The sequence below is a fragment of the Puntigrus tetrazona genome, chromosome 9 (assembly GCF_018831695.1).
Source record: "Puntigrus tetrazona isolate hp1 chromosome 9, ASM1883169v1, whole genome shotgun sequence".
Lineage (NCBI taxonomy): Eukaryota > Metazoa > Chordata > Actinopteri > Cypriniformes > Cyprinidae > Puntigrus > Puntigrus tetrazona.
This window is the reverse complement of record NC_056707.1, coordinates 17,607,541-17,630,952: the sequence shown is the minus strand read 5'-3', so window position 1 is coordinate 17,630,952 and position 23,412 is coordinate 17,607,541. Positions and strand designations below refer to the sequence as shown.

The window sequence follows — 23,412 nt, the reverse complement described above, 5'->3', positions numbered from 1 at the left end:
CACAAACATTTATGCAAACAGCATGTAAACTGTTTTCTAACAGTTATAAGTTATTATGCAGAATTAGCTATACCTTATTTTATATCGAAATAATACTGATATCTATCAGAATATCACACTTCAGTGTCACCTACAGATTTGCACCTTATTTGTGGCGGCATGTGTGCAAATTCATTCTCTACCAGTGGCAGGCGCTGTTGTCATGGTAGAAATTACCAGTGTTACCAGGTAACATTGTACACCAACCAGCACTACACTCACAAACTCTCCTTTATCAGATATTACATGCAAAATAAAAATTACATCCCAAAAAAATTGAGGACATTCAGTTTTCTTTAGAAATACAGTTATGCAAAGTGGCCGGTTTTCAGTGGCTAATGTTTATTCAACCAGGTTTAACACCTTTTAAAAAGTTTATTTGTGGTCAAAGTCAGCTTTGCTATTGTGGTGTGGGTCAATCTATGGGAAACAATGCACTTACTTCTAAAAACATATACTGGAAAACATCAGTCAAGTTATCAATGAAAAAAAAAAAAGTCAGAAGCTGTCAGGTTAACTAACAGTATTATAACTTACCAGGACCGGTGTTTACGGCACACTCCATTTCAAAAACTGATTTAACTGAATCCCAGTCTTAGTTTTTATTATTTCTGTAGTCTTTGTTCTGTAAATCGGACACGAAATGCGTTAACCCTCAGTTTTCACTCTGAAATGGAAAAACAAATGAAAAAAAAAATCAAATCAATGGGTTACTGATTTCCAGTGTATTTATGACATTCATGCTCTCTCTCTCTATGGAGTTATACAACTCTTACAGTAAACTAGTTTTAGTAAAACATAACATGTATTAAAATAAAATGAAAATAAATAAACTTTTGATATATAGAATTGTTGCTAAAAGAAATGCAAAGCAGCCAGTAAAAATATTTTAAGTGCAAATCTGAATGTCTGGGTCAAAAAAAAAAAAAAAAAAAAAAAAAAAAAAAAAGCCCTGAAAATAACAAAAATACTTACAAACGCATCTTATATAAAAGGCATGTTACATAATATCTGACCCACTTGGCTGAGCTTCTTTGCACTCAATCAGCAGAGCTCTTGCATAATAACATCAGCCATTGCAAATCACTTTTGATTCTCACACGATTAGAAAAAAAAAAAGATAACTTCATCCAATGATTCACACGCCTTATATAATTTTCTATGCTGCAGAAAAACACTGAATCAGTGTAACTAGGATAGTGGCTCTTGATGTGTCCCAAATCAAGTACAGTTTAAATACCAGAGCTCATACAGAAAGAAGATGGGAGTTTCTTTACTTTCAGAACTGGTCATGTAAACTGGACAGATTACATGTATGCCTCAACTCAACATCTTATCACTTTCAGTCATTCATACAAATTACCCCTAAGCATTACACATATTACTAGGTACCATTTTTTAAAACGGTTTTACAAACAAAAGAAAACAAACAAAAAAAGATAATAGTTACATTATTGTAAAAATCACAAAGGGAGCACATGCATGTTATAAATTTATTTGACTATGATGGCTAAAAGTATATGCCTCTATGTACACAACTATGGCTATCATAAAAAAGTGATTTATCATAAGTGGCCTACAGTACCATACCCAATTACAAAACCCTAACAGAAAACTTACCATGGTAACTAATTTGGCCCCGCGAATCAACTACTCGTTTAACGTTTAATTTGCGACCTCTTAGAATGCGTAAAATGTTATTTCCTGTTTGTTTGCACTAGTGCTTACCAAGTTAATTGTTACGATACGAGTTGTAAACATACAGCCGACGGTAACATCCAGTACACCTTTAGAAAAAAAAAGTAATCCAATGCAAGCATACAGAAGCAAAAATATAAAAATATCGCTACATTTCATGGATGCTAGACGCAGTTGAGCACACCGGCTAGCACTGTTAAGAGGGTGCACGAGACAACGCGTGTGATTGTTTTGGTTTTATACGCCTCATTAATAGACATCTTTCATTCTTTCATTTTCATTAGAACATAACCGTGCCGAATGTTAAAATAAATACAGGCAGTGCTTCAATACACGTTTGTTTGCACGTCGTTTCATTCAGAAGACAGAACGGAGATGCGCTTCCGCGCGGCTAACTCGACACGCGCGTCTCACAAAAGCTAACTCCACAAGCGTGCTCTGCAACTGAACCGCCTACTCATTTACAGGTAAAATACAATCGATCCATTTGGTGTGATAATATTAAGTCGTGTGGAGGTAGAAAGTAATAGCGCACTGTAGACACGGCTAGATACGCGTTTCGCGGATCACGCGGACAAAGACTCGTTAGCTTGTGTTAGCTTAGCATTCTACTCGCAACAGGCTTTACGCCAAACAAACCGCGCTTCTCTGTTATTCCCGCCTTCGGCTCGGCTATTCCCGTCGTATACTTAAATCGGGCAGCCGTGATTATTGAGAAACGTTTCAACCACATATACTTACTCGTGTTGTGGACTTCTTGGTTTTTATCAGTTACGAAACCTCGAGAAAGTTGCTCGCTGTTGGTCGCCATGACATTCAGAGCGCAGTCAGTCCGCCAGTATCCCAGAAACGCGTGAAACAGGACCCCGAGACTTCTTCGCTCGCTTGTCTCTGTATCTTTAAGAACAGAGCGGCATCTAGTGTCACCCTGCTGAATTCACATTTACGGCTTTTCTAAGGGTTTGACCAAAGCGAGAACCGATTTTTATGCGCATAGCATTTACACGAATAGCCCACATTTTTACATTTTGTGGCAGTCAGTACATTTTTAAGTATTTGTTTTCCGCGTAAATCAAAATATTAGGCCACTGAAAGCATATTATGACTGTAACTGCCTGCATGAAATACAGTCATTGCAGAATATTTTTAATATTCATAAACAGTGACAAGGTTATGCTAATTTAGCTAGTTCTTACTTTAGTTAACAATTCAAAAGGTTATTACTGGATCTGAAGATGCTTCAGTAGCTAATTAACTAATTTTACTGTAAATAATAGTTTAATAATTGTTGATATTTTATTAGAATTTGAACCCCATGCTATAAAAGAATACACCTCTAGACTATCATTATGCATTTTCGATGTGTTTGTAGTTTCCTGTCCAATTTGTGTCTGCATCTAGTTTGTGCAATATGCACAAATGCTTTAAATCTTTATTTGATTTATTAAAAAGTCAATTAAATAATATTTAGGCTTTTGAAATGCAGAAAACAGCGGCAGAGGCACAAACATCAAACATTTCTTAGATGTTTGATGTTCTTGCCTCTGGTGCTCTTTGATAAAGGAATTCATAATTTATCTGTGAATATGCGTTTGTTTTTGTTGAGGAAAAGGTTTTGAAGTGTAAGGATGCGCAAGGAAAAGGATGGTGCAGTTTCCTGCAGAGGGCAGCATGAGACCACTGTGAGTAAACTATAACAGCTAAACATTGTATCAGGTGTAGATGCTCTTTCATGACTCCAGGGCCCCATACTGGTGTGGGCAGCTTTCCTCTTTATTGCTAAAATGACATTTGATACATATCTCTGTGTAGACTCTAAATAGATTTGGACTATTTCTGTTTAGCTAAATATTATTGTCTTCTCGGACTTGGGTTCGAAGAAGAGAGAAACCAGGTATTTTTTTATTCTCATGAGGTGCGCTCAGGCTAAATCAGCACATCTTTCATACAACATGTATTTTATGAGATCCCTTACTCAACAACAGCACAGCAGTTGTGCTTCATCTGAAGTGCGCAAGCACTGATGTGTTTTTAAAGTGCTTTGCAATGTAAAAACAAGTTAAATTGTTTTCTGCTGGTTTAATTTCATGATGATTCTATTTTTTTAAATTAAAATTCTGTATAATATCTGAATTGGAATTTAGAGGTATTCTACATTTATTTTACAGGTAATTTTTGTATTATATAAGAATTCTAATTTTATTTTTAAAAATGGAATTTTATGGAGGGCCACTGTATGGGGTATTGCTGATGTAAAAAAAAAAAAAAAAAAAAAAAAAAAAAAAAAATATATATATATATATATATATATATATATATATATATATATATATATATATATATATATATATATATATATATATAGTATTAATTATTAAATTCATTATATACAAAGCAGAGCACATCTTGTTGACTGTCCAAGGACATGCAGTATCATTTACAATCAACTGAGGGAGCACTTGCATTGTGCTGCAATATTGCTTGCTCCTCTGAATGAATACAACCAAGACCGCTAGCGATTATGAGCTCACTGACACAACTAATAAGAACATAGCATTAAGCGCTTCATTTGAATCATTTTAGCAACAGGAAGCAAGGGACAATGTTTAAAGTTCAACATTGTGATGTTAAACTCGATTTCAAAGAATAGTTAAGGTGGCCGAGGTTGTTAACTTATCTCTAAGTATTGCCGTAGTTGCCTAGGTAACAGTTTGAGTTTCTCAGATAAGCCATGCAAGACTCAGAGGTGAAAAATTGGAATACCCTCTAGAAACCTATGGCAACATCTGCACAGTGAAAGATTCTCAATACCTACCGCAACAGGAACCAGCAGCATGAAGAAGCCTCTCATAATCCCATTTGCTGAGAAGAGAACGAGTACTTCAGGCATCTGTGTGGACAAATCGCAGATGTTTAGTGCCCCTGCCACTAAGATTTTGTCAACGCGAACAAGCTTTTAATCTTTGTACACCATCGACGCTTCAGTTTTAGGATGCATGCCATTATGCAGCCAATGTATCAGGCGTCCTTGAAAAATTAAGAGGAGAACAGTTTATTTAAGCCTTACGCAGGCCTCTGAATGAGTTTGAACAAATGACTAATTCCTGGAAGCATTAACTAATGTAATTTCAAGAGAGGCCATCTTTTTCCACTAAGTCGCTTTTACAGCATACACATTATAAAAGCTCCCAAGAGCTAAATCAGATTCCATTTAGACTTTTTCTGTTGTTTTCTGCTCAAATAGCACATTAATGACTTGCTTTTAGGGCTGCAACACAACATGGAGTCATTTAGACATAAGACACACACTGTTTGTTCTCTGAGTCATATATGCTCCACACAGGGACCTAATCCAAGTATACTGCAGGGAACTGACAGTCCGTCCAGTTTGACACTTTAATTCTTACATTGCAACACTTTGAAATGAATAACCTGTCAGGCATTAGACTACAGCCTATAAAACAGACCAGTGTCATAATGACAGTTGCATTTAATTTTGCCTTTTGATTAGCCCTTTAGTTTAGCCTTCGTATGATGTTCCGCAACACTTCAGCAGTTGGTCTAAATCCCTTTATACCTGAGAAGTAATTTACATCAGTTAGACTCTTTAAGTAGAGATATCTGACACACAATTTCACCATTCATTTGCAGAACATGCATATTTGCAGTGCCACTTATTGGCGTGTTAAAGGGCGCTTTAAACCCACTCATATTAACATGCCAACACTAATAATGTACAGTGGGACTCTGCACTCATCTGCAAAACAGAAAGGAGGAATAATGGCTCTGGGTGCTCTGTTCCGAAGACACTACACCTTGTTGCCTGAGGGAACAGATACACAGGGTAGGCAATTAAAGTTTGAATTACACGCTCACATCATACCACATAAGTCTGCGCTCAAAGAGTCATGCTCACTTTTATGATCAGTCATCACTGCTTGCCTCTATTTTCAGATGCCTCTCAGCAGGACTGTGAAAACGGAAAGTTTTTCATTTGTCAAAGAAAGTTAAATTAATGTTTTGGCATCTCTTTGCTGTTCAATTTCCACTGCACACACCGCAAGTTACAGTAAAGCACCGACTAACTCTGTGAGCTTAGCTCGCTAAAATGTGTTTTGCTGTTTTTTGATGTAGCAGGATTTCAGTACAGGTAAGTGATGTATAGGCCAGGGTTTTTCCATTTTTAAATACCAAGGAAGCAAATAATATTATGATCATCTTACGTGGAACCGCAGCTGATAATTGAAATTATAAATAATCTCTATCATATATAACTCTAAATATATTATGATCGTCACAGTTATGGTCAGTTAATTAGTTTCTTTACTTCCTGTCGGCCTTGTTTTGAGTTTTTCTGCTCAATATGATGGTTACCGATTTCATTAATTCATTAATAGGCTTTTTCTCTCATAGTTTTATCATTTTTATTTAGCCAGTCTCCAGGTCTGGGTCTGATATGATTAAAGACTATACTCTCATTCTGACGTAATAATCAAGGAACTTTGTTGCCGTACCATTTCTTGGTTATTACACCGGAATGAAAGTATATTTCCTAGTCATATCAGCCTAGAAAACTGCAACCTTTCTATTTCTGTCAAAGTTATTGAAATTCTTTGATCATTTTTAAACAAGATGCATCTGGTCTAATCAGATTCAATGATCTATGCTAAGCTATGCTGAAAGTGCTACCGACAGTCCCTCATATCGGCTGAATGGATAAAAAAAACGGTAAAACTCAACTTTTTAACTCTGGGGAAGTTGGAGAATGAGCCTATTTTTAAAAAGTGGAGTTTTCCTTTAAGTTCAACTATGTGCCATTAATTTACTTTGTTTGTATCTTATTTAAGTTCTTTCTTTTCTGGATCTGTTCTTGCTTATGTTCCTTGTTTGTGTCTCTCGTCTGTTCTGTTTACCAGTGTGTGTTGGATTAAACCCTTCTGTGGTCATGGAACCCTAAAACACATTTTTTTTAGATGTTAACATATATGTACAGGCTGCACATCAATACAATAGAACTCATAATGTATATATATACAATGTATATATATACACATATATATTTAATCAGAAAAAAATATTTTTCAATTTTTTTTAACAAAAGTAATTTATATCATTTGCGCATAAGACTTTAAATCAAACTGTTTTTCAGATCATAAATTTAGTCAAGTGTGTTCAAACTTTTGACAGGTAGTATAATTGTTTATTAGGATCAGATGAAGATGCGTTGACTGTTATAGTTGCGTGTGCAGTGATTGAGTTTGATTAAAAGCTAGTAAATGTCGTTTTATATAACTTTTTGTGAGATGTTGGCGAATAACAATGACAGTGTTTTAATCATTTTGACACCTGATTTACTGCGTATTTCTTCTGTACAACTCTATTTGTTTTATTGATGACATTATTTGATTTGACAACAGTACAGAGAACCAGTTAGCATGCATAGGCAGTATTTCATTTTAGTTTGTTCGGACAGATCTTTAAATGGAATATGGGTTCAGTTTTATTATTTTGTGACATATTTCGATTCATTTGATCGTCTACATTTACATTTTATCTCTAAAACCTTTCTGGCTGGAATAGAGCAGATCATTTCTGTAATACTAGAGTAGTCTGTGGCCACAAAATATATTGTGATAAACTGCAGCAGTTTGATGGACATTTAATCCAGACGAGTCTAGTGTGAGAACTTGACGTTATATTGAATTACCCACATCCTCAGTGGGCAAGATGCAATTAAGCTATGTAAAAAGAGAGAGCATGTGTGGTCTGTAGAGGAAGGTCAAGGGGGTGAGTGGTGTATCATTTCTAATCACTGCAATGGTGACACCATTTTAGACAATCGTAGCTCCAATTAGAACTGACAAATCAGCCATTATATTATAATAGCAGCCATTACTGTCATTGTTTATTTGATGTAAAGCAGTTAGTGTTTCGTATAAGTTCCAAGGCTAAAGTTCCTCTCATGTATGCTCTCAGGATAGAATGTCTTGAAGTTCTGTTGTTCATGGGAGCCGAGCAAAAACTGTTCAAAAATAGAATGATGTTTTGTCTTTTTGTGCAAGAGATAACAAATTTCTTTTTGTGGGGAACAGAAATAGTGCTTCAAGGTCAGTGTGTCCTTTTTGCTCACAATTTTCTTCTGTTACACTGACGTTTTCCGGATAATTATAACAACTAAGCATTTCTCTCACATCAGCAAGAATTGAAAGCAATCTTTTCATTTAAAAGATTTTGCATCACCTAAAGCACGAAAAGCCATGAAATGCATGAAAACATAAAACCCAGAGTTCATTAAATGCTTCCAATTTTAGTACCACAAACAGACACGGTAATATTTCCAGACATATATATATTGTGCATATTTAAATTCACAACTGCTCTCACAAAAGACAAATGAGACATCTCATCTGTATGTTTTATAACTCAGAAAGTTAAACCAGGTTTTCAAAGAAGGCCAATGCGATGAGCACCTGCCAGATGAGATTCTCTCATCACCTGCAGGTTGTTTCTCTCACACTTGTTTATATTCAGTGCTGTAGGCTTTGTATGAAGTCATAAACCTGCACTCCTTTCTGCTGCTGAGATCATTGGCAGTAGCAGATGGGCTGATGTTTATGGCTTCATAAAAACATGTCTATCGTGCACCGTCTCTCCTGGTGCTGTCACAGAGAGGTGTGCTTCATGTTCTCATGTCCCTCATATAGTACAGCTAATGTTTTTTAAGCAGAAAACGAAAGTGAGATGAAAACATAAAAAAAAAAAAATCTTATATATATATTATATATATATATATATATATATATATATATATATATATATATATATATATATATATATATATATATATATATATATATATACATACATACAGTGGTGTGAAAAAGTGTTGACCTCTTTCCTAATTTGTAATTTTTTTGCGGGTTTGTCACTCTTTATTGTTTCAGATCATCAAACAAATTTAAATATTAATGAAAAAGATAACACAAGTAAACACAACATGCAATTTTATGAATTTTATGAATTTTTATTATGAAGGGAAACCAAAGCCCAAACTCACATAGCCCTGTGTGAAAAAGTGTTTGCCCCCTAAACTTAATAACTGGTTGGGTCACCCTTAGCCACCCAGTCAAGCGTTTGCAATAACTTGCCGTAAGTCTGTTACAGCCACGTGGAAGAATTTTGACCCACTCAACTTTGCTGAATAGTTGCAGTTCAGTCACATTGAATGGTTTTCGAGCATGAACCTCTTTTTTAAGGTCATGCCCCAGCATCTCAATAGGTTTCAGGTCAGGACTTTGACTAGTCTTCATTTTGCTTTTCCTCAGCCGTTCAGATCATTGTTCTGCTGCAGAACCCAAGTTCGCTTCAGCTTGAGGTCACTGGTGAGCACTTTTTCGCACAGGGCCTTGTGGATTTGGATTTTGTTTTCACTTCATAATAAAAATTTAATTTAATAACTGCATGTTGGGTTATCTTTGATTAATATATTAATTTGTTTGATGATCTAAAACATTAAAAAGTAACAAACATGCCAAAAAATTAAATATCAGGAAGGGGCCCTTATTTTTTTGCAGAATGAAAAGAAAATATATTGCAATATATGCATATTTGAATATCTGAACCAACTTCAGTATTCTGCATTTCTAAATCAGGGCAGCTCTGTTCAGCATTGCCCTCTTCCTCTCCTTCAAGGAACATGAATTACTATTATGTAGCTCATCTTCAATGGATAAAAAATGCTCACAAACATTTTGTTGTTTTTTTTAAGCACAATTTGTGGAGTGATGTTTCTGGTGCAGCTAAATGCTATGTAAATGGGTCAATTATTTATTCATGCTGAAAGAAAATAGCAACAATCTCACCCCTGACCCTCAAGGGTTTATGGAACATTAGGATCTGTTTCAGTCCTGGGAAAGTGAGAATTATAAACACTGATATCTAACTACATGAATACATAATATGCATAAACATTTGTGGTCCAGTTTTGGAACCCAGAGGCAATTAACTCATGGTGACAAGGAGGGCAGTTCATTTTGTTTATCAGTGCAATATATAACCCTCAGAGACAGCGAAATACGGCTACAGGCTTATATCTGATGTTGATAGTTATTTTTTTGGTCTATACAGACTGTTTATTATTACTGTGTGGGAGTGTGTGCTTTAGTTTACATTTTTAGTGTGGTGCAATTCTGCAGACAAAACAACATCTTCCGTTAAGGCTATAAAATAAATCTATTAATTTTACAGAGCTCTCATAAACTTTCTCCATGGTGGTCTATTAAATTGAGTTTTGGGGATAAATCTATATGGCACAGGTGCCATACAAAATTAGATAGAGAGATAGACAGACAGACATATATTCCCATGGTCTCTGCTCGATTTACACACTACGCAGAAACGAGGCTTTGCTCAAGTATGTGCGTTTACGTCAATCTCAAGTCTCGCTGACAGGAATAAGTTGTTGTATTGATCCTTCCCAGACTGTGATCTACGCATTATTGATCTGTGATAGAGGAAACAAATGAGACGGATGGAATCAATGAGTATCCTATGATCTTCATTTGTGTGAGCTTCCTAATATATTAAGATCCATTCCAAAGTGTCCTCTTCGGTATTTAGAAAACAGTAAAGGCTTATTACAATACCCCTAGGTTGTCTTTTGGGACAAACAAATCAAAAGGATAAATCCCAACAAGCTCACGTTTGTCTAATTTTTGTTGTGCCCTTCAGACGTTTATTTATTTTTTCTGAAATGATTTGAAGCCCCCCTCCGTCCCCGATTCTATCTGAACAGAACCAACTCATTTGATAAGAGCCTAATCCTCTTTGAAGTCCACTAGAACCCCACAGAGCGCAGAAGACTTTATAGTTCATGTTGAACTTTATAACCTTACTGAATGCTAAGTTACAAAATCTCATTCCGAGGCAAGGTAAACTCGATAAATAAATCGGTCGATAAGTAAGGGCTGAAGACATATTATTGACCTTAAAGGAATAATCACCCAAAAATTTATATTTGCTGAAAATGTACTCACCTGCAGGCTATTCAAGACATGATTTTGTTTAGTCACCGTAACAGATATGGAGAAATGTAGCATTTCATCACTTGCTCACCAAAGAATCCTCTGCCGTGAATGGGCAGAGTTAGAATGACGAAACAGTTAAAATGAGTAAGCAAATCCATATGATTTTCATATGATGTTCTGGCTTGTTAAGTGGTGCTTTTATATTAAAATGCCTTCATGATAGATTTGTTTCTTACAGACATAAGCCTTTTCACTTTAAAGTAATTTGTCGGCCAATTAACATTTTTTGGATGAACAATTCATTAAAATATACTTTTTAACATATATTTTATGGAACAATCACTTAAAAAATGTAAATTTGCTGTAAATTTACTCACCCTTAGGCCATTTAAGATATAGGTGAGTTTGTTTCTTCACAAAAGGATCCTCTTGAGTGATCCTTTTCCAAGCATATGCTTGAAAAATATGCCTGCTCACAATGCTGTGTTACGTAATTTATTAACGCAGTTATGTAATTGCATAAACCTTATCAAGCATTTGTCTTAACCGTCTTGTTTTTGATGCAATTCTGAAAATCGTTTGAACTGATATGATTTTAACAATGACTTTCAGTGAGCCATTTAAAGCCGAGAAGTAGGTCATGATTGCTTTTCCTTTTTTTTCTTTAAAGTAATTTAGCAGTGAATCAGTTGTCTTTTTTTTAAGCCATCGTTTAGCATAACATTGTTCAGAGCTGATGAAATATTCAAGTGAAATATTTAATTAAAATTCAAGATAGTCTGAAACCTTTAAAAAAACGATTCTGTTTGTTTATGCCATTTTAATTGGGGTTTTTGACAGCAGCATGTAAATGAGATCTAAGTATCACGGTTTCAATCTCCAAAAGCCTGCTTTCATGAACTGAACTGAACTTCGGGAGACTGAAGAGCACTTTTCATACAGTTTGGCGAAATAAAAATTGAAAGCTTTGTGCATGAGGTATGAGGCGAATGGTAATGACATTTTTGGTGCAGAGAATCATTAGTTAATGAGGGTCTAATTGTATAACGATTGAATGACTGTTATAAATGTGCCGGGTCACACGCACACACACGCACACACAAAAAGATAGACAAAGGGAGTCTGTAATCATAAATAATTAAGCTCATTTACTGTATAAAACTGGAATGTGGAATGCCACAGATACCGTACACAATAAGCTAATCGCTCACTGTTGTATTAGTAGTTAATTAGAAGAATGCAGGGGATGATAAAATATGGTCTTGTGTTCGTGCATGTCTGGCTCTCGACAAGTTTAATAACTCACAGGATTCATTTATTTTCCCACATTGATTAGAGTATTCTAATGATGGTGTCTCTGTATATGTCTAATATGCCACAAGATACAAGTTTGGTTCTACTCAAACTGCCTGCATAAGCAGCACTTAAAGACGTCGTATACTGTAGATGCACTCGCTATACAAAGGCGGATAGGTAAAATATAAGCTAAGATAGGCTATCCTATAATGCACTGCAGACCGGTGTCGTGTGAGCGACACCGAGAAGAACCCAGAAACAGTTGAGGTCGCCCCGCTTTAACTTGTTAGGAAACACTTTGGGAGCACTGACAAGTTTAACTACTAGGCTGTTTTTAAAGTTTGTTTGAGGGCAGCTTTGAGCATTGGACTGTATTGTGCACAAGCATTTTACTTGTTCCATGCCACTTCACACAAAGTGGAACTGAGGAACTGAATCTGAGTTTCAGAAACCTTGTATACCTATTATTTATTTATTTATTTATTTACAAGAGATCACAGGTGGCAGCCCTGGCTCTCTTTATAACCCTAATAATCCCATTATAATCGTTTTTTGAACGATAGATAGCGCTTCAGTTATTCCAGGCACATATTTTGAAATATCTCATGCCACCCAAAAAGTCAAAAAGTTTATATACTTTCAGTTTCCACTTTTTATTTAATAGATATCCAGAAACTAGGTGAACAAGGTGTGTTGTGAGTCCTTAGTGCTGAAGATGAGGATGAAGATGAAGATGACCTATAAAACATACTAAATAAAGAGATAACAAATATTGGCAGCAGGAAAAAACTGAAGAAATGAACAGGATAATGTATAAGACTTAATGACTTAAAAAGCAAAGTGTGAATCTTTGTATATGAATGCATCTAGACTAGTACAGATGCTGTTTTTCTATCCCTCTTCTGGCAGTCGTTCATAAGGTTTTTCTATTAACGTTGAAGCAATTTTCTACATTCAGCTTTAAACTGGGGCCACCCACCTTAGCATTGACGCAACTGCATTTATATTTCGAAAACATATTTTGAAGCTTTTTCCAGATGCATTTTATGTCTCACACTCCTCCCACATCTCAGATTGCAAACTTGAACTCGCTATTGAAATTATGGCTGTAGCTACTTTCCCTCTGGCCCTTCTCCTTTCTCCATTCCTTTCATCCTACACTCCCAATAAGCAAACTATCGATTGTTCAGCCCCTGCAATTTTATAAATACAAGTCATCGCATGTGGGGTGGCTTTAGGCTAGTCAGGTTCGTACATTTATGTGCTTAAGCGTCTGTGCCATCCTCTGATGGTTTTTCACCCTGGTTTATGTTAGAGAATTAGATTTTCAATCCCGAGCTCATGTGTCCATTGGTAGTGCTTACCAGCCTCCACCACGAAAGAGAAAAGTCACAGAGTGTATTTGTTCCTTTGTTTGTGTGTGTGTGTGTGTGTGTGCGCGTGAGACCTTTGTGATGTCTACTCCCGAGGACAGTCCCATTAAGCCAGTCCCATTACCTGCCTCTTGCTTGGGTGCAGCCCACTGGCCCTGTCACCAGCAATCCCAGCAGGACAAGTCTTGTGACATCTCTAGAGAAGGAGTCTGACCTGACATCTCATCACATCCAGCTCCCCATTACCGCAGCTCATCCTGATAGTTCTGTCCTGGTCCCTCTGCACGAACAAACAGTAGAAAAGAATTCCCTTTTCCATTAAATCCATCAGATCATGAAGAATGACAACAGAAGATGGACTGTTCCGTCTTTCTTTCTCCATTCGAATAGCCAAAAAGCATCCATTAGATAACTCAGTCTGAGGCCCTGTATTGTGCTCAAAGGGCTCATAGCTATTCTTTCTACCTTTCACTTGCTTTTCTCGCTTACTCTATTGATCTGTCTTCTCCCATGGGCTCCTAAAAAAGGATCTCACCTACTAGGCTGCTTGGTTTTTGGAATACATTGTGAGGATGTCCTGCTGTAAAGTTCTGCCAGAGACCATCCGTGCATTTGGTAAAACCTCTCATCACCACATTTTCTGATGAAACATACATAGAGGAGTGCTGTGCCTTGACCCTGAAAGCATTTTGCCCCAGTAAAAAAAGATTATGTATGACACTTTTTTTATGGTACACATCCAAGGCTGTTTAAATTCACAAGACCTGGGACAAAAAATGTATAGTTTATGGTTGTGGTTTATGCATATTAATCTGAAAAAGCACAGGTCATATGTACATTGACAGCAGCTACAATTTAAGCATTTCACTTTAGCCGTTAAAATGTTTTAAAAAAAGACAAATGTACCATATTAATGCCTACAAAATGTTCAAAATGTAAAAAGACAAATGTATCACTAATGAATGACTTTTTGATATTCTGAGATGGACAATAGCACGTACAAGGGCATTAAAAAATTCATCAGATGACTATTTTAAAGTTGATATGATTCTTTAGGGTCTTAATGAAATGTTTCTAACATTCCTCAATGGTAGTGTAAAACAAACCTTTTACCTTGCTAAAAACAGCCTTAAACACAGCACGCCGTTTTGGTGCGTGACTTTTTAAATGGATCAAAATTATTTGCGCAAAAATAGATGCATTTAGGTAGATCGTGGGCACATTCCATTTAAAAGCAAAAGTAATCCACTGCGTCTTAGAAACACCCTCACAATAGCATAAACTATTTTTTTTTTGTAATTTAATGAAAAGGTAATATATTTAAAAGAATATTGTTATAAATGTACATAAAAACATTTGAGGCTTTGTGATGTTGATGACCGTTAAATGCGTCATTTTGAAAAGGGTCTGGTGGAATAATGACAGCTCACTCAGGGCGGGTCTTAGTTAAAACACTAGTGTCAATCAAAAGTTGTGGGAGGGGCCTGGGTCTGTGTGAAATCACACAGCCATGAAGCTGAGAAAAAAAACAAAATTTTATATATATATATATACGTATGAAAATCTATGATTACATTCTCTGAAAAAAGGTGAAGAACTCTTACTGAAAAGGTTCAAAATGTACAAATATGTAAACTGTATGTACTAATATATACTTTTAAATACCAATATGTATCTTTTAAAAGAAAGTAATGTACAAGAACATGTACCTTTTCTACCTTAGGTTAACATCGCAGAGGCAGCTTTGCAAAGCAAAATCGAGCACAAACACTGCAGCCGTTCAAAAGCCAAAAAGAGAAATGTTGAGCTGCATATAAACTAGGAATATTCAGTTTCACATATGCATGCCGTTTACCATGAATATAGCAAACAGACATAATACCCAACCCACAATACAGAGGAGAAAAGCAAGTGAGGGTGTGGGTGGGAATAAATTGTTTAAAAGATTAACAGTGGAAGTGCTGGATTCTGAACCCACTCATTGCTTCAGGGTGGCTCTGGTTGGTGTTGACCAGTATCTTATTGGATATCGTGGGTTCAGTCGATGAACTTTAACTGTGATCCGCCGACAGGTCATGTTCTCACAGCTGGTCTGGGAGCACTTCACAGCATCGCTGTGACCGTACAATATAAATGAGACCCGTTGAGCAAATTGAACGCATTTTTCTTCAAATATTGGAAATTATAGATGCTGATTTCTCAGTGTCTACCCAGCAACAGTCGAGATGAGGCAGTATTGTAATGTGTATATTTAAACAACCCAGTGTTCAACTATTTTATAATCTTTTCAGAAATTCATGTGGGAGGTGAATGCCATTTTCTTCTTTGTTTTTATACAGTTTAGTCATAAATAGCAGGCCGTACTTTTTTCAGTTTTTTCACAGAAATTTTATAAATATCGTCCCTTTGGTTTCTTTCGCTCTTTTCCTCTTTGTCTCCTCTCTAGAGTTTCTTTCCTCTCCACCGTCCCTTACACGATCATTGATATTCTGAGAAATAGCCCCTTGAGAAGAGCACACAATGTATTTGCTGTAATGCAATCTGGAATTATGCGGATACAATTTTCAATCTTATTTGTGCACAAACTCATAAGAAAGGCTCAGGCTAGAATCCAATCTCTCTCTTGCAAACCGGAAAATACAGGGTATTAGAGAAGCTATTGGAGTGTGTAGATTCGCATGTCGACGCGCGGGGAAAGAAGAGTGTTTATGTGTGTGTGCTGTCTTTTATGTGTTGTGATAGATCTCTAGGTTTGGTAAATCGCAATCATTCTGGCACTAGCTCAACTTTATCTACTCCCGTGGTCAGTACAGCGCAGGGTTCGCTGTGGGTCAAGCTGACCAGTGCCGAAAAAGCGTATGCTGTAAAATTGTAATGTGTTGGAATGTGAGAAAGGAGTACTGGTACAATATAATGTGTGAAAATGGTAATAGGAAATGCTTATCCTGTTTCATAAATTGTTATTCACTGGGATTCCATAGTCATTGAAAGCCTGAAAATATCAGGGAATCAGTTTTAAATGAAATCTGGAAATAATAATAATAATAATAATAATAATAATAATAATAATAATAATAATGGAAATTCATTATTTAATCATTACTTACTCGTTTAATTATTATTATTTTTTTTACAAATGAAAAAAATATTTTTTTGGTATTTTTAAATGAATATAGCCAAAAATCTTCTCTTGTGTAGAATTAAAATAGCTTCCTGTGTATGGAGCGCTCTGTTGGATTAGGTGTTTTGGTTTGTCTTTTTAATATGCTATTATTATTATTATTATTATTATTATTATTCATAATAATAATAAAGTAATAGTAGTATAATGTGAAATAACAATGTAAATAATGTAGTGTCTGTAACAAACTGTTACTTAAATCAGTTAATTTCACATGATTTCATTTTAATAAATCTTTAATTAGCTAGTTACAAGTAAACAAACAAACACCTACCTTACTGGGGAATCATTTATTGGTCAAAACCGTGGGAAGCCCTGTATATAATTTCTTGATAGTGTTGTATTTAGTTAGTAGATTGCTGTGAGTCATCCTCATTTTCAGCACAAAAATGTATATTTGCTAAGAAACACTGCATATGTGGAAAATAATGAGCCGATATCACTGAATGCAACACTCAGTTTCACTCTTCACACATACAGATGTGATACCTTGAAAGTTGCTTTAGGCAGAAGCCTGTGTCAAATACAAAATTAAACAATACCACACAAGCAAAAACGAGAGTTACTTGATAGATGTTTCTCGTTTTAGAACTTTTATATAAATGCAATACTAAAAAAAATCATGCTAATTATCATCTTGATACTTTTCTTTAGATGCAACAATTCATACTTTTTTTCTAGAGAGGTCTGTTATTTTTTCACAGCGCAGAATGCCACAGAGTGTGTTGTGTTTTTCCCCATTAAAAGGCCCATGCTGCATCTTTGATTAATGATGAGAAGCAAAGGTCAAAAAGTGAGCATATACCAGATGCCGCTTTTGTTTTCAGTGCCACGTCCCTTGCCGAGTTACACTTTATGTAGAGAGGAAGAGAGAATATAAGAAACGAGCAACAAGCTTTCATGAAAATTATCTTTTTTTCTCCGGTGACCTGTGTGGTCAAGTCACAGCAGCATAGCTGATTGATTCTAGAGAGACCAAAGTGTTGAAGAAGGAAAAGAAAAGCTGGCACTGTTTCTGCCTAACATATGTGTCTTTTTAAAACGCCTTGGCCCTTATTGTTCTTAACAGAAGTGAAAAACAAGAATGGCGAGGCATTTGTTTAAACAAGCAATGTTGTCACTAATCCTGCCAGCATGCTTTTAACACTGCGGCGTGGTTAATGAACAAATCCATCAATCTCTCCACCTCCCTTTCTTAGCTGCCTGTATTTTAATGGACTTTAATGGAGACTCTGAATTGTCTGAAGCCCATGCCTTTTGGAAATAACAGGGAGCTGTGCATACTGTGCATGGACATGTTTTGAATTGCTATACTAAACTGCGATGCAACGCCTCTTCAGTGATGAAGTTGACAATTTGAATGTCAGATAAAGTGACTTGTATAATGGTTTTTAATGTTTACAGCATGTATAACACTGTGCCTGAACTGAAATCGGTGCTCAGCAAAATGTCCTATTGCTTTCTGAATGTAGCACTTGCTGCTGGTTAGGAAAGTCTTTAGGAAGTTAGGACTGTTTGTGGAGAGCGTGGGCAGATGATGCGATGAAGGGAAGTATGATGACTTTTATTTGGCAATATTAAGCGTGTGTGTATCAATACTGCTGAGAAACCTCATTTTGATGCTAATGCACTGATCCATTTAGCTCTTTTGAAAGCACTGTAGATCACTTAGGATCAAGTAATAGAGTTTCTTTACTTTTTGCTGCCACATTGTTCAGTAAAACACGTGATCTTTTTATTCCAGAATAGACCGCAATAGTCCATAAATAAGCAATTTTGTCTTTGAGTGATTAAGCATTTAGTTAAAGACTGTGTCAATGACAGGTAAAAGTTTTTTTTTTCAGTTTTTTTAAGAAATGTTGAATAAATTATGTTATTATTACAGAATTTTCATTTTTGGGCGATCTAACCCTTTAATGATCTATAATGAATATACTATAATAAATGTTTTTTACAATCTACAATAATTAAAAAAAAAATTTCATGAATTTAAATATATAATGTGTTTTGAATTGATTAAGTCGTATAAAATGTATCTATTTATAATATACAACATAATTGTTACAAAGGATTTCTATTTCAACATGATGTTATTAAAATTTAAATTAATCAACAAGATATATAAAATGACCAGTTCCCCAAAATTTTAATAAAACAAAATTAAATATATTTAAATTAAATTAATATGTAAACAGCACAAAATGGTTTATTTATTGATCATTGTTCTGAAATGTTTCTGGAATAGCAAATCTGAAGGATATTGTATAATAAATACAGAGTAATGACTGCTGAAAATTCAGCTTTACCCTCACAGGAATATATCATTTAAAATAAATTATATTAAAAACCAGTTGTATGTAATATATGGATAGATAGACAGACAAATATATACATAGACAGACAATCGATACTTCTTTTAACTATTTAATATGACAGGATTGTGGGATAAGTCAGCAAAAGATATGTGTTTCTTTTCAAATCCGTCCACTTAAAGTCATCTTAGTAGAAGGGGTGTGCATACACCTTTCCCATTTACAACATTTTTCCTCCTTCGGATACCACCGGTAAGGTTTTTTGCCTTAAAGTATAAACATTTTTTTTTGCCTTCGGTCTGGGATTTTTTTTATTGCGCGGTACTAGATGTTTTCAAATGGAAGGCTTTTAGATGGATGAAAGCTGAAGGTGCAATGAACTTCTAATGGAAACGCCACTGAGCTGGCCAGTGTCCACACCATTAGAGAACCAGACAGAGCGAGCCGAGTCAGTCCCTATGTTTACACCAGGTTGGGGTCATTAGAAGAGGACTGATGGACTAGTGCAGCTCTCTCCCCATTGACAGATGTGCTAGTCTCTCTATGCACATTTTTGATTGATAGCTGTGCTGAACGCTCAATGCCAGTCATATAGTCACCAGGGTGTATGAGCCAGAGCAGAAATAAACCTCTAAACCAGGACGCAGATTGAACCGTGCTCAACTCCAGCTGTGACGGATTGTTTCAAGGGGGTTATTTTTGAAGCTGAAGTCATTAGTTCTTTAGCGAGAGCACATGCTCTGCTCATTCAGATGTACAGCACACATCCCTGAAGAGCTGGTGCCCAGGTGACTCAGGTAAGAGGTCACCTTCTTAGTGTAGGTATTGATCAATCCCTGTCTCTCTTAGGACAAGGTCATCTTATTTGGAGCTGCAATCGATTTATTGTGCTTTCTTTGTGCCTAAATGTAAACAAAAATGTCGACCAACCACGTTGTTTGTTTTCGAGAAGATACAAGCAATAAATCTACTTACATTTAATCCGATAACATTTGGTCCAGAGAGGTGGTAAAACGTAATTTCAGACAATAGCAGGTCAGAATTTCAAAGTTAAGAGGCTGTAATCATATTTTTGAAAGCAGCCTGCAGCAATGTCTAGAGAGAAGACATCTTAACATTCAAAATTCGCTTCAAGTTTTGCTAGTAAAGTCCAGAGGTTTGCAGAGGCAATCGGCAGACCGGCTTTGAAATCAAAGCGTTGCAGATGAAATGACAACTTCAGATGCGATCCTTTAGCGCTGTCTGAGAGAACAGACGTAATGTGCTCCTTATATATTAAATGTGGCTGAATGCTGCACATTTGATGAAAACAAAACCATACCTGTGAAATGAGAACATAAAATGCATAAACTTATTTTTTTCTCAGCACCAGTCAACATCACTGCACTGCAGGAAATAGCACGTGACAAGTTATGCATAAATTGTTCATAAAAAACAAATCATGTGAATCTGATCTTCAGCTAAGTTACAAAAAAAGTCTGCTTAAACAAATAACACATTAATGCATTTTATGCCTTATTGAACGCAATGTGTGAATATTCTAAGTGCATGGTGGAAATGTGAATCCCCAGGGTAATGACTTATCCAAGAGCTTGGAGTTAGAAGTCAACTAACCAAGAGTCAAATCGATGAAGTGAGATTGGAGGTTTTGGTGAGGTGTGCTGTGCACTATATAAAAGCATTTTGAAATTCAGAATTTGCTATTCGCGGAAAGCATTGCCTCATGTAAGCTATGCTTTGATCAAAACAGCTCTGAGAATACCTAAGATTGAGAAGTGTTGACTTGACTTGTCTGGCACACAATAAAAAAATTGGTGAAGATATCGCTGTGAAAAGATGGTCAACGTTCACATATATTTTTTTATATATTTTACATATATGTTTTTACTCCTTGTTAAAGTTTTGTCTTATTTACACCCTCATGTCATTCCAAACCTATATACATTTCTTTCTCCTTCACAGTTTTGGCTTTCATTGACTATGGAACAAAAAATGTACATTTTTTGTGATTTATGTCCCTCTACATTATACTTTTACAGGTCAAAAATTGGCTATAAAACTACATATATATTTCTTGGTATGTTAATACAAAAATTAAATACAATGTTTTTATTATTAATATATATATATATATATATATATATATATATATATATATATATATATATATATATATATATATATATATATATATTTTGTCTTTATATGAAAAACCGAGGTGTTTAGTTAGCTCAAATATAAAAACTGTGCTAATAAAAAAAAACAGTAATCAATCAGTATCAAATTACGTAAAAGACTTTTAGCATAGATCAAAAGTTTAGATTTCTTTTATGTTCTGCAGAAGAAAGAAATTGTAGGAAAGGAACATGATGTTGGGCAAATGATGAAAGACATTTCATTTTTGGCTGGACTATCCCTTTCGACATACTGTGTTTCTCTATTATTGTGAAAATCCGATTATTTTTCTACATGATCTATGAAACCCTGGTAAATTCACAGGGCCGACATACTTTTCCTACAATTGCAGAAATCCAATTTAGAAGTGCACATTTATATTATATTTTACATTATATTTATGTGCATTCACATAAAGCGGTGTCACTAATCTCAATCATATACGGTATACTTAAGAAAGTACGATTAATATTATTTTCCTCGGGGCATTCAGTTTATTTCACAGTAACTTTTTTGATGCGTCCCTGTCTAGAAGCCAGGAAAGCCTTGTTAACAGACAGGGTCTGACTTATGTGCCTCAGAAATTGGCCTGATGCACTTCCAAAGAGAGGGGGTATTAAAATAGCATCTTGCTCAGAGTTTTAGACTCAGTGCAACATAAACTTGTGTTGACAGGAAGTGTCTCTTTCAAGCTCAGTCTTCTCCAGGGCAGAGATGACACATGGGTTGTCACCAGTGGCTGATGCAGTCGTTCAGCCTTGTGGATGACACACAACACGTATAGACAAAGGATGGCAGAATTGCTGTTGATAGGGGCTTTCTCCATTCATAGCAACACAGTATGGATTTAGGAATGGTCTGGTGTTATTTGAGAGATGGATGAGGCCACAGCGATAGGTGAGAAAACTGTCCACTCGAGACATGGAGAAATTTCAGCTTTACTAGTGTCTTACATCCTTCAGTCAAGCAATTTTTGTTAGTAAGGATGGATGGTTCCTCGTAACTGATTTCACTTGAGCCCTTTTCTTTCTTATTGGAGAGGAAAGATGACTGGAAGTGAGAGCAATCGTGTCTGTAGGATTCAAACCTGCAAATCAATGCATTACAAATTGATAGACCAGTTCACTCAAATGTGAAAATGCAAACTTCTTTACTTCTGTAAGAAAGATACATTTCTAATGCACATCCTGTAAAAAAATAACTTGAGTATCATAAAGTAGTTCACTGTTTTTATGAATGAATTGTTCTTTTGAGTCAGATGTTTTTAATGAGTCTTATTTTTCTTATGACTGGTGCAGTAATTGAATCATTATTTTGAATCAGATCTCTCTGCATGACTCATTCATGGTCTCTCATATATGTCTCATTCTTTTGAACAGGATCTTCATAGTGGTTTGTTTGTTTCAGTTCACAGAACAGAACCTCTTCCATGATACATTTGGGGTCCTTTGGCATCCTTTGTACAGCTGTAGTCATTATTCACTTCATTGGCCTACATTCAAAAGATTTGTGCTCCACGCAAGAAAGTAAGTTTTTTTTTAATATATTTTTTGTTTTTGGTAAATTGTTGCTATAATGTCACAGCATGTGCAATAATTGTTTTCCAAGTGGTTTAAAGAATGCTGTCAGAAAGAAAAAAAGTTTATTCGGTATGCTAAACTATAATTTTGGGTAATTTGATGTCTGCATTGGAAAATTATCAAAACTACTTGTGTTTGGTCATGATAATAAGCATAATTTCAGTTAATAGGCACCAACATGAAATACCTAATTTCTGACAGGTTAAAAGTATAAACACGTTTTCAGATCATTATGAATTTGCATTTGAGAACATCTAATTAGTGCTCTTCTCTTTAATCAGAGTAATGGATGATAAATTCAAGTGAATAAATAAGGAGAAGAAAAACACTGGCTGCAAGGAAAGCTGAGAAAGAGAGTTAGGAAGGCAACAGTGACTGTGTAACATACTGTCTACTGCAATTCTTTCATTTGAAACATTTTTGATGTATCCTTCACTGCCTATGATATCCCACTATCCTGTGCAATGGATGACAGCTGAGCTACAAAAAAGGTACTGTGAAATTGTGAAATGGTTGGTCTGTTTTATTTGATTTTTAGTGAGAAATTAGTATTCCCATAATATAAATATTTGCATATTAGTCACTGTAAAGTCAATGGTAGGGCAGCGAGGCAAGTCAGCAGCATAAGCTGTCAGATACAGTCATTATAAAATAAACGTATTTCTTATTTCACTTCAATTTTAATATACATTCCTTTAAAAGGGTGCTTACATAATGGTGCTTTTTAGTTCC

General features: G+C 35.5%; 1 protein-coding gene and 1 long non-coding RNA gene across 2 annotated transcripts in view; one reads left to right on the top strand and one right to left on the bottom strand.

Moving 5' to 3' along the window:
- The window catches only part of sona (SON DNA and RNA binding protein a), a 9,910-nt gene extending 7,275 nt beyond the window's left edge, over window positions 1–2,635 (bottom strand). Inside the window, exons 1-2 of the mRNA XM_043248645.1 lie at window positions 2,479–2,635; window positions 577–706 (exon numbers count right to left, since the gene is read on the bottom strand). Of these exons, the coding sequence (XP_043104580.1) occupies window positions 577–604 (28 nt within the window). The 5' untranslated portion in view covers window positions 605–706; window positions 2,479–2,635. The remainder of the gene's footprint in view (window positions 1–576; window positions 707–2,478) is intronic.
- Window positions 1,000–23,412, top strand: LOC122351532. Its single transcript, XR_006251765.1, has 4 exons — window positions 1,000–2,204; window positions 3,344–3,419; window positions 22,508–22,626; window positions 22,962–23,412. It is a non-coding gene; the product is annotated as an uncharacterized LOC122351532 (long non-coding RNA).